The sequence below is a fragment of the Aulostomus chinensis genome, chromosome 8 (assembly GCF_037954235.1).
Source record: "Aulostomus chinensis isolate RoL2024-O1b breed Wild chromosome 8, RoL_Achi_v1.0, whole genome shotgun sequence".
In the NCBI taxonomy this organism is placed as follows: domain Eukaryota; kingdom Metazoa; phylum Chordata; class Actinopteri; order Syngnathiformes; family Aulostomidae; genus Aulostomus; species Aulostomus chinensis.
The window spans coordinates 23,127,039-23,141,532 of record NC_141327.1 but is presented as its reverse complement, the minus strand read 5'-3'; the positions used below and the strand labels follow the sequence as shown (position 1 = coordinate 23,141,532).

The window sequence follows — 14,494 nt, the reverse complement described above, 5'->3', positions numbered from 1 at the left end:
GCACCTGTCCCCTTTTCCTGCCCCCGTCCCTGAGCTCTCTGTCCCCCTGGTGTAGATCATCATTAATCAGAAGGGCTGGAGTTGGCACAGATTGATGATGCGGGCAGGGGGTGGCAGGCCTATGGTGGTTAGAGATGTTAGGTGAGATGGTAGGGTGAAGAGTGGAGCAGATCTCTGCTGGGGCCAGAGGAGACTGGACAGCAGACTACCCAAGAGTGATAGCCTCTCTTATATCTCATAGATGTCGTGTGTTTGTGAGAGTGTGTGTGTACGTGCGTGCGTGCGTGCGTGCATGCATGTGTTGGAGAGTACAAATTCTTGTTTTGTCATGTGTGGATGGCTTTGTCTGTGCAACATCATGCCACAAATAATACAAATTTATGACATTCTAGAAATAATTCAATGTCATAGGTGAGTCAGACCAAAACAGTGTAGCTTCTCAGAAGGTTTCAATAAGTCCTTTTGCCTGTGTCAGATTGCATTAAAAAGATTGTATTGTAATGAAAACCAAAGCTAACATGGCTAACATTGGTTAACAATAAGCTAACATGGTGCTGAACTTTCTGAACTCAGCATCCTGACCCCCATGTTCATATCAAGTGTCTTAGTCGCCTGCTGTTGCATCCGCGACGGCTAATTTATTAGTTCTTTGATAGCAACATTGAAGACAATTGCTTAGGGTCCAAGACTCATTAACTCATTCTAACCACATTCCTGCACATTAAAAATGAACACTGAATCCTCAGTCATCCAATTAACTGTTTAGCCAAAAGTAAAAGGAAAAAAAAGTCTGCCCATCCATTGTCTATATCCCGTACAGTCACAAGACACTGGAGCCTATTCCAGCTCACTTTGGCCGAGAGGCGGGCTACAACCGGCACAAGTCTCCAGTCCATCACAGGGTTGACATAGAGACAAACAACCATTCTCACTCAAATTCACACCTTCTGGGCAGTTTAGAGACTCCAATTAACCTGTGTGAGGTGTGTGTGGGAGAAAGCCAGAGCACCAGAGAACCCATGCAGGCACAAGGAAAACATGCAAACTCCACACAGGAAGCCTCAAACCCACAACCTTTGTTCTGCCGTGAGGCGTTGATGCTACCAGCCATGCTACAAAAAAAACTTTTGAAAAAAGCCCACATGTATTCATGATAATATAAAATCATGTGATTTATTCACGTGTCAACAACCAACAACATCCGTGAAGTACTTGGTATTCATAATTAGTTAGACTAGTTTGACCTGTAGGAAATCAGGTCACAGGAAGGACTTTTGAACGTGCAGTATCCTTCATCATTCTCACAGTGCTCTGAATGAAAATAGCAAATTTAAGAAACCATGTTTAACCATCCTGTTTAATTTAAAATGCATTTCTACTGCTTCACTCAGTGATTAAGGCCATTGTAATTTTCAACAATGTTGTAAGCTGCAGTCCGGCGTAAACCTTTGAGTATAGTGTGTAATGGAACGTGACGAGTGACACAAAGAGGGGCGTTTGCCCTGCTGTTCTTTTCTTGGCGGCTATCGGAAGTTGCTCCGTGTCTAATTATTAATTATTCATCTAAGGCGGATTAGATGTGGCCCAGTTTCTCTTGAAGATGACTTTAGAGCGGAGGGATCCATGTGACGGCACACTCCCGAACCCAGGCTACATTCTGCAAAGATGGCAGATAAGGCTTCATCTGATTACTATCACACTTAACAAAAGTACAGGAATTATTTCATGTCTTTATGTCCAAAGAGGATCCATACGTTGTCAGAAGCAAGGATCGGATAAGGACTTTGGATGTGGAGTGGAAAGGAACTGCAAATAAAGCCTACAAAATTAAGCGTAAAAGGGGGAAAAAAGATGATGCGAATGCCCTCAAGTCCAAAAGAGTCACGAGGTTGCACCCCCTCCTCAGAGTAATGCTCTCCATGTAAACTAGTTTAAATCCAATGCTGACCACTGTTTTATTTTTCATGTGCTTGTATTATACTTTGTGATATACATACAGTATGTGTAGTTCTGTTCATTTTGTTTGACAGAGATGTAAATCTGAATGTTGATCTTAATTGTAGTCATTTGTATGTCAGCATGGACAACTCATTTTTTTTGCTGATTATCAGGTAAAATTCCCTCAGATTCATGCGGGCTGTAGAGACCCTTTGCCTTTCACTCTTGTTCCTGCTGGATTAAATTATGAGACACACTTTAACTTTGACCTTTCAAAACACACAGCAAACCCCTATTACAGCTGATATTTTCCTGTTCTTAAATGGCACTTCTTCTCCTTCAATCTTTTTTTTTCCCCCCTGTATGGTTGCAGCGGCCAACCAGAGGGAGACATTGAAGTCTCCATTCCACTTGAAGGAAGAGCCCAAAGTGGAGGAAGCACTGAGCCCTCGACCAGCATCCCAGTGCCAGATCCAGCAGAGCTTCCCTGCAACATTCTGCCAGGATGGACCAACGGGGGCTGCAGCGGCCACAGAGCGCCAGGGGCCACCAAAACCAAGGGATGGAAGCCCCACAGCCAAGAACAGCTTGTTGAGCCAGGATATCAACGTCAAAGTGGCCTCTGAGCTTCTGATTAAACTTTCAGGTAGGATGTGTTCACAAATGTAGCTCTATAAATGAATAATAGTACTGTACTGTATTCAGTGTATTGTGTTTTGATGTGTGAAACAAATCTGCTGCAAAATATAATGTTTTTTGTCCTTGGTCTATTCTCCATCCCTCCCAAGTAGAGCAGGGAGAATCAGTCCATGAAAAAAAAAAAATCATAATCCTGCGCTGTTCTGCAGTTTGTACTATAGATTGGCCATTCGTTTTTCTCAGTTTAGCTGTGTGCCAAACTGACCACTGGCTTTAAAACGATTGCTCACACTGGTGTTGAGATGACACAAATATTATGAAATCTTTTGTTACCTCCCTCTCTTTCAACCTTTGTGGAACCAAGGGTAGTTTTCTTCAGGCACTTGTATTCACCTCTGAAGCTCTCCACGAAAACAGTCAGCAGGTGATGCTTTTATTTTGAAAACTCAGCCATGATTTGTCCCTTGTTCTTTTATTGAGATAGATATATATATATATATATATAAAATATGCGCCACTTTGGCAATGTTCACTTCACACGCTCAAATTGAGTTCAAGAACAAGAACACAGGCAGGGACTCCAGCCTGGTTCTTGGTTTTAGCAAACTGTGTTGTTTCTCAATTATTATACATTTTCTGTCACTGCTAAACAAGCAAGTTTCAAGCTGGTGCTTATTTTAGTCTCCATCCAAACTGGCCATTGAATGCCAGGTCTAGTTCGAGTGTGTTATGGACAGGTGTTTGTCCACTGTGGGCTGTTGGAGAGCATCTCTCAGGCAATCAAGAGTAACATTTGAAATGTATCAATGTGTACCAACAAATTTAGTTTTGGCTTTTACTGTACTTGACATTCACAGAGCTGCTTGTTCCTGATTAAACAACAAAATGTGATGTTACATGCAATACATTTGCATTGTACATTTTGTTTTTGTGAATTAAACTAACATTATTCTATCTTGGATATTTGTAGCACTGCTGACAACCCCTTAACCTCCACCTGGTTTTAACATCGGCAATATTGCTGAGCTGGAATTCATCAGTCATAAAATTGTGAAACATACTGTTACAAGACTGTAAAGCGAATGTTAGCCTGATGGTGGTGCAGTGGGGCATTGCTCCATACGCTGCTCTTTATCCTGTGCCAGTGTGTGCGTGCTTGACGGACACCTCACATACCGGTTGCCATTGTTCTCTCTGGGTCGACTGGTGTTCAGAGTGACTCATGCTGGCTGGGAGCTTTGTGGTACTACACGTGTGCTGCTTCACTGCCTGCCCTCAGGTCACATTTGCGTGTGTGCGTGTGTGTGTGTGTGTGTGTGTGAGGAAAACAAAGATGATATGATTCTACTTAAAAATTCCAGACAAAACTAATTGAAATTGAAGGAATGGTGGTGGCAGTATATAATTCCTCCACTGCACTGCCACTGCCACCGCCTTTGTTCTTTGTTTTATTACCGTTATCCCTCTTTCTCTCGTGTCATTTTTCCCATTTTCAATCCCTGCACTGACGTTGTCCTGCCAGTTTATTTGGACCACAAGCAGCATGGCCAGCATTTATCCCCTCCCATCACTTACACTAGCTCTGCAAGGTTGACCTAGGTTAGGGAAAGATGCTGCAGCGTTCATCCGTCTGCTGGCTCCCTCTGCCCCCTCACACAGTCCTCAGAGCGCAGTGCCGTCCATTGCCATGGCAACAGCGGGGGCGGTAGATGGAGAGGGCCGTCTAGAGTGACAGCCTTGACAAGAGTCTGGACCCTCAAATGACCCTGGGGGGAAGGGAAGGAGAAAGCTGGTGAGGGTTGGAAAGGAGAGAGCCAGCGAAAGGTCAGTGCCGTTACAGTCGCATGTGATTACAGTCATGAGGTTCAAGGGCATCTACACTGTCACCTTCCTCCGTCCCCTGTTAAAGGTCAGCCACAGAACATAATAACCCGGTATGGATACATAACAGGCAAATCACATTTGGGAGTTTATGGCTTCACAACATGAGTATTTGTGTGTTGTGAAGTGCTTATTTCCTCATTCTTACAGCAAGTGGACACAGTCTAATTAAATTGGTGCTGCTCCTCCTGCTTGGGCTATGGCATCGGACAGTCAGAGCATGTGGGGTTGTCATCATTACTGCCCATTGTGCTGTAACATGAGTTGCATCATCCCTTTAAATAGGTCACATCTCCCCCCCACCCCCTTTTTTTCTTATCAAACCATGGTCGGTCATGTTGAGTCGCCTTGCTAGCGCTACCTCCCCCACATCTGTTTAAAACCAGGCTGCTGGCGTCTGGGGGCTAATTATACCAGGCTAAATAGTCCTCGGCGCCAGCGGCTAACGTGTACTAGCAGATGGGCACTGGTGTTGCAGGGCAAGGAGAACATGGCGTCACAGTAAGAGAGGGAGGTGGAGGGTGGGGTGGGGGGGGGGGGGTTACAGAGGCCCTAGGTGGTGCCCCGGCAGACTGGCATCGTGTGGGTAACAGCCGTGCCACCCACTCACCATCTAGCCACCACCACTATAGGTGTGAAATCACACTTTGTACTCGCTTAACTCATTCCTCCTTCCTTAGGAACAGGCCCTTCGTCTTGGAGGATATTTTGCAAACCCTCTCTTCTTTTCAGTGAGTGCTTGTCGCCCTGCTAATAAACCATTAAGCAATTTTGACCACTTAAGTGCAGCAAGACCAAAGCAACAGGAAAACAATTTTAGCGGACCAGGTTCTTGTTACTTAAGGTGATAAAAACAGAAACAAAGAAGCATCCCATTGGAGTGTGTTCTGGCTATCTTTCAAATTTAGGTTCATTATTCACTGACACTTAATCCCTGATTTGGTACAATGATTACTAATAGTAGATGCCCATGGATATATAAGAAACTATTTTGTTGTGGTTTTGTCACTGCTGTAAAGTAATTAGCGGAAAGTAGCAAGAAGCTGGAAAATAAGGAATGATCACCTCAGGCAGTGGTAGTTCTACCAGAACTGTCCAAATCTGATTAATTTATAATGAATTGTTTTCCCTTTTTTAAAGTCAAAAGACGTCATTTGTAGTTGGCTTCCTGTCAATTAACTTGACATGTGTTATTACATCAAAAGACAATACCAAACCACTCACCAACCTACCACATGCAGTCGAGAATACTGAATACTGTCATCGCTGATGGATGAAACTGACAGTTCAATGCGTCTGAATCAGAGATCTTTTTGTTTAAAATGTAAATGACTTCCGTATTTCTTGACCTCCACCTAAAATTGTAATTTAAATGCAGAAAAATGTAAATGTGGCAAATAAAGTTGTAGAATCTGTCCTGCTGCCTTCAGGTATTGCTAGCTGAAGATGAAAGTTTCTGTTGTTGTGGATGTACACGCAGCCAGTATGACCAGGGGTGAAAGTGAGCTGGAACGGGCCGGAATGCAGTTCCGGTAAAATATTCACGGCCCGAACGGAGTTCCGTTAAAAAAGGGAGGAGAAGGGAGCTGTCAAAATCCCATATTAAATAAAGAAAACGATGTCTGTTTTCACACTGAACACGACGCGCTGCACGGGGTGGGGCGCAAGCATGCGCTGCACTGCCGAGTTGCTGGGCTTGGCTTGCGCTCATGGGACGTCACAGCGCGCCCACATACACAATGAATGGACTTCCCCGGCGCAGCCTGCGCCTTGCGCATTCAGTGTGAAACCGCCTTGACACGGAGTTGTGTCCATGAGCGCATCTCCGCATTCGAGGTGTTTCTGGTTGGCTGACAGACGGACACGTGGGTCACGTACCAGCATTGTTAGTTTTGATAGGTTAAAACCACATGTGTTCTGCTTTCACGGAACGAAATAAAGAGAAAGAAAACAAAACAGAGGGCAAAATCAAAGAACTAGCCTGCTGGCTACCTGCTTTGGCACAATGCAACGTAAAATAAGTGACATGTTCAAGCAAAAATGTGACAGAGTTGACGAAGCAAGAGAAAAAGTTAGCAAAATTAGACCCACGGAAGATTCAGACTCAGAGCAACTCATTGATGAGAATGAGTTACAGGGAGAGACTGTCTCTGTGGAGTCTGCCAGTGAGAACCTACAAGAAGAATAAATCATTGAGTAATATTGATGATCTGTTTTTTCATGTTTGCATGTCTGCCTGTTCCCTGTTGTTAGCACTGTAGTAGGCAATTACTGTAAAAAGCAGTTTTCAAAGCATTTCCAGGGGTAGCGCGGGAAGGGTGGGGCTAAGGGGGCTGCAGTTGTGTGGGGAATAGACACCCGAAAACTGGAATAAAAATCACCCAAAACCGATTAAAAACCGTAAAACTTGGTCGGCGGCGCGCGCCCTTTGGGCATGCGTACAGTTCCAGCAAGACCTTTAAGCCACTTTCACCCCTGAGTATGACCTCACTCACACTCTGATCTACAGCTCAATGCACAACTGGCCTTGAGTGTGTGTTTTATCTCCAGCATGTGTGTGCCATGTGTAAATAATGTCTCTTTACATTCATCAGTATTATGTAACTATTGCATATTTACAATGGAAACTCCATTATATCAACTGTGATTTGCCAAAAGCAGACCTGGCATTCTGACAGCTATTTTATTTTATTTCTAATGTTAAGGAGCCAAATGTCACTCAAACCACCAAAACACTGCTTTATTTATATGGAGCTTACTGATAAGTCGTCCAGCTGTAAAGCACCAGTCAAGGTTAGGAAAAAAGCAACTTGCTCTAATGTGCAGGAAAAAAAGAATTCTTCATTATTCTTTTTAAAATTTCCATAATAGTTTGACTAAAGGCGGTCCTATTTTACTCAATGTAGTATTTTTTTTATTTTGTCATTATGCTCATTGCACCACGAACATTTGGGACCAAGCAATGTGATTGAACTTTTAGAATATTTTGAAATCAACTTAGTCAAATGATGAATCCCCCATCACTCTGTAACTCTGCCATTTAAGTGAACTGATCTGTGGGAGAAACAAAACACTCTATCGAGGGATTAAGTTTAGAGACTGTAGACATGCACGCGCGCACACACACACACAAACACACACGCATACAGACACGCACATACACACTGAAATCCCGAACCATTCTTCACTGTATTGTTACCCAGCGTCCCCACACACAACAAGACTTCATCATTTTCTCTTCAGTGCAGTGTACATCTCAGTTGCTGCTTTGCCATTAAACTGTACGTGACACAGCATCAGATGAGCCGGTGACACAGTGAAGGTGCTTCTAAGCTCAAAAATGCATGTGGAGATGGCTGACTAACAAAAAAACAAACAAACAAACAAAATAGATGTTGGGTTAAAACTCTTGTTGGTGCTCCTGACCCAGGCGCCTGCAGAAAGATCTGGAGTTGGTCCCTGAGTGCTCCAAGCAGTGGCACACTGCTCCATAGAGGATCTGTTAAATGTAAAGTGCAAATCTTGTTCTGTCAGTGTACAGTGGCAAAAAAAGATGACTTCTTTTATATCTGCCCATGAAAAAGATATCATGGTTACGATATGATAGAGCGAGCTAGGGGGTTCAAATTAGACAAGGTCAATGACACAAAGTCATGCAGAGTACTGTGGACATGATTATTTAATCTTGATAATGTGTTACTCCAAAACATTGTTATTTTTTTGTCTATTCTATCTTTTTTTTTTTTGGTAATGACAGTAAAGCACACCCTCTTGTGTAATATTGCTTAATAATGTGTCTTTAACCTCACATGACAGGAATTCACCAGTACTTTACTGTAGTCTTACTTTTTTGTAACACTCTACTTTTACAGTGTCCTCACCATGCCCTCTCGGTGTGCCCGCATGCTGACCTCTCTTATTCCCACCCTCCCAACCTTAATATCTTCCTTTCTGTCTCACTTGCTCCTCATCACTGCCTAAAGTGTTATTCACAGAAGACTTGCTTCCTTTTGCCTTCTTATTATATGTTGTGTTCTTGTTTTTGTGGATTGCTATATATACAAGTGGTTGACAGAATCGCTCCGGCAGCAGACTACCATCTTTTATCTTGAACTTCTTTGATAACCCTCACTAACCTTCTATGAGCTGCCATTTGTGCCTAATGTTTTGTTGCAGGGGTCATATCTGGCTTTTTATGAGTTGTTTATCAAGCATGGTGTTCAAGAGTTAGATGTTGCAGCCGCTTGCAACCGTTGGAAGGCTGAACTACTGAGAGCTAGCTGGTTGAGGATCAATTGTAGCAGCAGCTGTCTGTGAAGTCTGCAGGCAAGGCTGCTGTGGCTCCCACATGACATGCAGTCTCCACACTGCAGCCTTTGAAGCGCCTGAACTCTTCACCCCTGTCTGAGCAGGTCGGCGAGAGAGTAGGAGAATAGAGAGATTGAGAAGGAGAGAGAGAGAGAGATGGGGGCAGGGATAGAGAGAGATGTGGAATAACTGAGAAGGGACATGGGTAGACTTGGATAACAGGAGGGTTGGGGTGTTGGGTGGAGAAGTTGTCATTTAGGATCTAGCCATTCCTCATCTGTCCTCCCCCAGCTCTTCTCTCTCATCCTGCTTTCTTTCCTCCCTTACCCTCAGGTGTTCTTTTTCTGGCAGCGTTTGACAATGTTTTCCCTCTCTTTATCCTTCTTCTTTGGCTCTGCCTCTGCCTGTCTCCCACACTCTCGACGCATCAAAGTGGTGCAATAATTTTAAATAACGTTGCATGCATTAAGTCATTAATGGTATGTGGCTATTTTTGTTTAAGTGCAGTAACTAATCTATGCTGGGTCTGTACCTGCTCTATGGTATGTGCACTGTGAGTGAAAAAATTAGGCTGTCATGTCCACATAGATTCAAGTGGACACCTGAGGTCAGAGTTGATCACTAAAAACAGAATGTCGCACAAACCTCAGTCACTTCGATTCTCGTTCAAATCCTGTGTAGTGCTGAGTATGTATAGTGCATTTATAGCCGTTTTACATTCAGCTCACATTCATACTCATAGCATAAATCGTGTAACATGCTTACCATTACATACCCAAGGGAGCTCATATGCAGTCTTTTACTTAGAGGTCCAATTATGACACCCATTTCAATCCACTAATCCACATGAACCATGTGGATTTGCTAGTGAATTTATCTGTAAACAGAGATGGGAAGCTCAAGCACTGAAAGTAAAACTGAAAGTTCACCTCAAACTACAACCTCCACTAGAACAAATGTACAGTGACTCCATATACTTGTTTTCTTGGTTTAGTTTAAATGGTTAGAAAGTGTGAGCTTGTTAAAAAAAAAAAAAAAAATCATGACACCTGCTCTTAAATTAGTAAGAAGATTCACAAATTCACAGTTGAAACCTTCGGAAAAGAAAGAGGTGTATTTTCATAAAAAGATATGCCCTCAGTGCGACAAATTAGTCGGTATGTCTGACTTTGAATGCGTGCTCGCCTTTTCATGATTTTAAGGATCATTTTACTTCAGTGTCACATTCATTGCATTGTGTCAGGTTTCTCCAGCCAATCACAAAGCTGAAGGTCAGAGTGCTCAGTGAGCCTTGATCATCAGTTAGGAACAACAGCGAAACTGTCCGTAACATATGTTCAGGTATGATTTTCTTCTTCTTTATCCATCTGGATGCTCAGTAATCCCCTGACGCTTTGATTTGAGCAAAAAACTACCCATAAAGCTTCTGATTCCGTACATGTTCACTGTAGCGGCGAGCGTGACCAGCTGGTGCATTCAGTTAACCGACTCGCTCGTCGGCACTCATTCACGGCAGTGCCAAACTGGAAAGGTTGTGGTCAGTTTGTTTTTAGCTCAAGTCAAAGTACTTACTGAGTATACAGCAGGATGAAGAGGACACAGATTACACTGGGCGATGCACTTGAGTGTTTGTAAATGGTCTTTTTTTTTTGGACAGTTGTTTGTAATTGGTGGACATGAGGGGCCATTAGCTTCAAGCTAAATATACATGACTGGCCCTTTCTTCATTCTGGTGTCACAAAGATCAGCGGTGGAAAAAAAAAAAGTTTGTGAAATAAAAGACACCTATTTGGAGTACTTGGAAGGCAAAATACACATTTTAGGTGAAGTATCACAAAATAGCAGTGCCCCTGTTTTTGAACTCTTACAAGGACAATTTGTTGTGAATTTCTTGTATGGCATAGGTACATACGAAAACTAGAACTGATTTCACAGACATTCTTGCAGTCCCAAGTCAATCTTGTTCAAGGAAGTTCACACTGTCTGTATAAAGAAAATCACAGCTCAATAAGTCCCCAGCAACAGTTTGACTCATACGAGTCATCTTCATGGCCACAGTGGTTATGAAAACAAAATGTGCCTAGCACTGCTAATTTTAAGTGTTCTCAATGTAAAATGTGATTTCAGTTTGTATTTCAGTACTTTTTTGAACATTTTCTGCACCATTTAACAATACTGTGATTATATTGGTCACTGTAATTGTTTCATAGTACTGTAATGAAAGTTAAAGGTCAGTTTCCCAGACACATAAATAGGGTACATGAAATAGGGCACAGGAGCTTTTGCATGCAATACACACGCATACATACACACACACACACACACACACACTCACACACACTCAAAGGATTCAGACAGACTGGGGGCTGGATTTTATGGCTGCAGAACATTAGGTCATGACCCTCACCAAAAAGCTATAGCTGTTATCAGTGTGGGACTGAGGCCATATTTTCATTTTTTATGCGGTGACAGGTAGACTTTTGATGGGTCCTGCTGTGACGTGATGCCTGTAGTCTGTGGCGAGTGTGTTTTCCATCAAATGTGTTCTGTCTGCGTCCTGTGAGCTCTCTGCAATGGTTGTGAGCATGTTTGTCCCAGAAGTGGGAGTTCAAGTACACATGGTATCATTTAGTATGTGTTTTTGTAGCACAGCAGTCCACTCAGCTTCTGTTGCTGAGCGTGGTGATCCAGTGATGGAAGCTTGTGTGTCCCTTGGTTGACCCTTACAGCACATTGCCCCTTACGCCTCCACCCTCCCTTCGCCTCAGCTTTGCCCCTCCATCCACCTCTCCTAGGTTACTCTTGGCCAAGTCTGACCACCAGATTAAGGGATTAGTGGGGGCTGATGGTTGTCAGTGTCCCCCTCATGCTGGCTTCTACCAGTAAACCAGACACCTGGATCTAGGGGAGGACCTGGAGGCTGGGGGGAACCTTACGCTTAAATTCATCCACAGGATTCTCACACACACACACACACACACACACACACACACACACACACACACACACACACACACACACTCACACTCACACTCACACTGATGCAGCACTGAAGGTCCAGTCTTGGTGCCTTAACACTGGTCTCCTTCAGCCTAGAAATGGAGAATGTGTGGGGAGGGGTGTCCGGGTTAGTGCGGGGTGACTGTCTTCTCTCTCTCCCCTCCTTTCCTCCCTCCCTCCCTTCCTTTTTCTCCAGCTCTTCTAACCTCCCTGTGCCCCTCCCACTGCTCCCGATGCCCTGCCAAATTCGTATGTCCCATAATCGTGCTGAGTTGCCGTGTCAGCAGCACTGTATCAACTCCGACTGCTTTGTCTTGCTCCTGCTTGTCACCACGCTGAAACACTGCCGCCTGCCATCACTCAAGTCAAAGATCAGCTACCTTGGAAGTAGCACTGATGAGGGATGTTCCAATTATTTATTTATTTTTCCCCACATATGTCACATGATCAGCTACATCTGCATCACAGGGTGAATGGTGATGTCCTGTAGTCTTTTGTATAATATCCGTTTGAGGGAGCAGAGTCTGGGACATTCCTAACAGATGCCATCTCCTTCTCAGCTATTTTTAGCCCGTTCTCTTCGTCTCACCTTTTGAACATGTCTGCGAAGTGAGTCAACAGTGGTTTTGTGGCCAGTGTCAGTGCTGGGGCTGGAGGCAGTGTTTTGTGGGGGTGAAACTTAAGTTCTCAACCTCTAGTTATCTCAACCAAACATTCATGGCTGCTAGGTTAACGTTTAAAGCGTTTTTATTGTCTATTCCTGTTTGCTTCAGTGAACTTGCATGAGCTGCTAGAGCCCTCCCCAAATACGAGAGTGACCTCCTGGTGCCCTCTTGCCCTAATAATCACACAGCGAGATGAAAACTGGCTCAGCTTGGGCTTAGAGGCAGCGCTCATGTTTTAGCTGCAACGTGCATTTCCTTATTTTTAGCTTTAATTCCATCCATTCAATAGATCTCAACTGCAGAAGTTTGACATCTTGTAGTGTGATTTTTCGATTGGAAGGGTTTGGGTTTTTTTTTACACCAATTTTTACGAGAGAAATCCCGTTTTCTTTGTATGTTGTGCTTGAAGAGAAGTGAGTGTGAGTGAGTGAGTCTGTAGAAGGCTTTGAATAAAGTGAACTTGACTTGTATTTGACAAGTGCACTAGACAGGTTGTTTTCAGAAAGAGACATCAAATATTTTTTTTCTTTTAATGCAGATAATTCACAGATAATGAAATTGTGCCGTGGATAATTTGAGATTCAGAGATATCCAGATCATTAATTTATTGCTAAAAGCGTAGTGGAAATCTATCAAACTAAAAATATAAATGCACATTTCACCACTCTTCTTTTCTGTAGGTAAATGGCATTTAGTAACACATCGCAAGAGTTCAACATTACACTGAAGATATACTGTTTTTGAATCAAGGTTTTTTGGCCAGCTAGTAATGCTACCCTCACACGATATCTCAAAAACAGTCATCCTGTTATAAATACTTGTTTTTGTCACTAATAGGTGTGTGTGCTCTTCAGTATATGTGAGTAATGTGGCAATAGAATAGTACAAACACCTCTCAGTGATTTTCAGTTGAGAATGTCTCCCAAGTTGCATGAAAATTTGCCTCAAGGGCATGGAAAAGTCATGGAAATATATTGTTAAACCCTGGTGAGCGTACCCGCCCCAAACCCGACAGGCATTTTGTTTTTTATGTCTGAACTTGACCTAAGCTTGACACAGTGAATGTGCACTGAAGTTGAGTGTTTGCTGCCCTGTTGCACAATTGTAAAGCCTCACAAAATAAACAAAACTCTATTCAATCGACACAAGTAACTAACCAACAATAAATACACAGAGATTTGGACATCAAGGCAAGTGCAAAAAAGTTATATTAGGCAGCAGAAATGAAATAACTGCAACTTTAAAAAAGCAAGATGAAACATCATTGAATCAGCAAACAGAAATATAAATGCAGCGCACAGTTTTGCATCAGCTATCCACACTAGTTCAGTACACTAACAAGAATATGTGACGTTCTGCAGTCTTAGTTGATATTGTACTTATTGCAAGGTTATTGCACTGCATCATTTGTTTCTATTTTTGTTGTTTGTGTAAGTGCTCAAAGCAACATGTAGTCTGTGAATAGAAAAGCAAAAATTCTGCCCCTGGTGCTGTTAAATGGTTAAATCCCTTTATTGGTAGTCTGACTGCTAATTGTCCTCTGTGTCAATCATCTTCTGCAGAAAACAACAAAGATGCCCAGTTCCAGAAGGTGAAAGTAAAGGCAGAGCCCATGGAAGTGGATCCAGCACCTGCAGAACTCACCCCACCTGCTTCTCACCTGCTGGCCTTCAGCACTTTAGGGGCGAGTGAGAAGAGTGAGCCAATGCCTGAGACGCTGGCCCGCCCCCAGAAAGACCTCTTCTCCCAGGACATATCAGTCAAAATGGCCTCCGAACTACTGTTCAAACTGTCAGGTATGTTCTTTCAACACATGTATACACTGTCAGGCACAATTTTCTCTGACCACTAGTAGAGGCACAGCCAACACTCACTTGGACAGCAACACACCCCCCCCCCCTCCCCCCCAATGTGTAAACCTTGGACAGTGTGTGATAGTTGACTATAAAACCTACATGTTTCTATTTCCATCTGCTGGTGGCTCTGCTGTAAAGTCAAGGATATAACATGTAATCACATCCTGCTTCTTACCTGCACGGCCACCAAAGTGACATTGAAGCAGC

The 14,494-nt window shown here is 43.2% G+C and overlaps 1 protein-coding gene across 2 annotated transcripts in view; it reads left to right on the top strand.

Annotated features, from left to right (window-relative positions):
* znf827 (zinc finger protein 827) overlaps nucleotides 1-14,494 on the top strand; it is a 75,089-nt gene that overhangs the window by 35,752 nt on the left and 24,843 nt on the right. For both annotated transcript variants that reach the window (XM_086211766.1, XM_086211767.1), the window contains 2 exons: nucleotides 2,312-2,584; nucleotides 13,994-14,227. In XM_086211766.1, coding sequence (XP_086067892.1) covers nucleotides 2,312-2,584; nucleotides 13,994-14,227 — 507 coding nt within the window. The remainder of the gene's footprint in view (nucleotides 1-2,311; nucleotides 2,585-13,993; nucleotides 14,228-14,494) is intronic.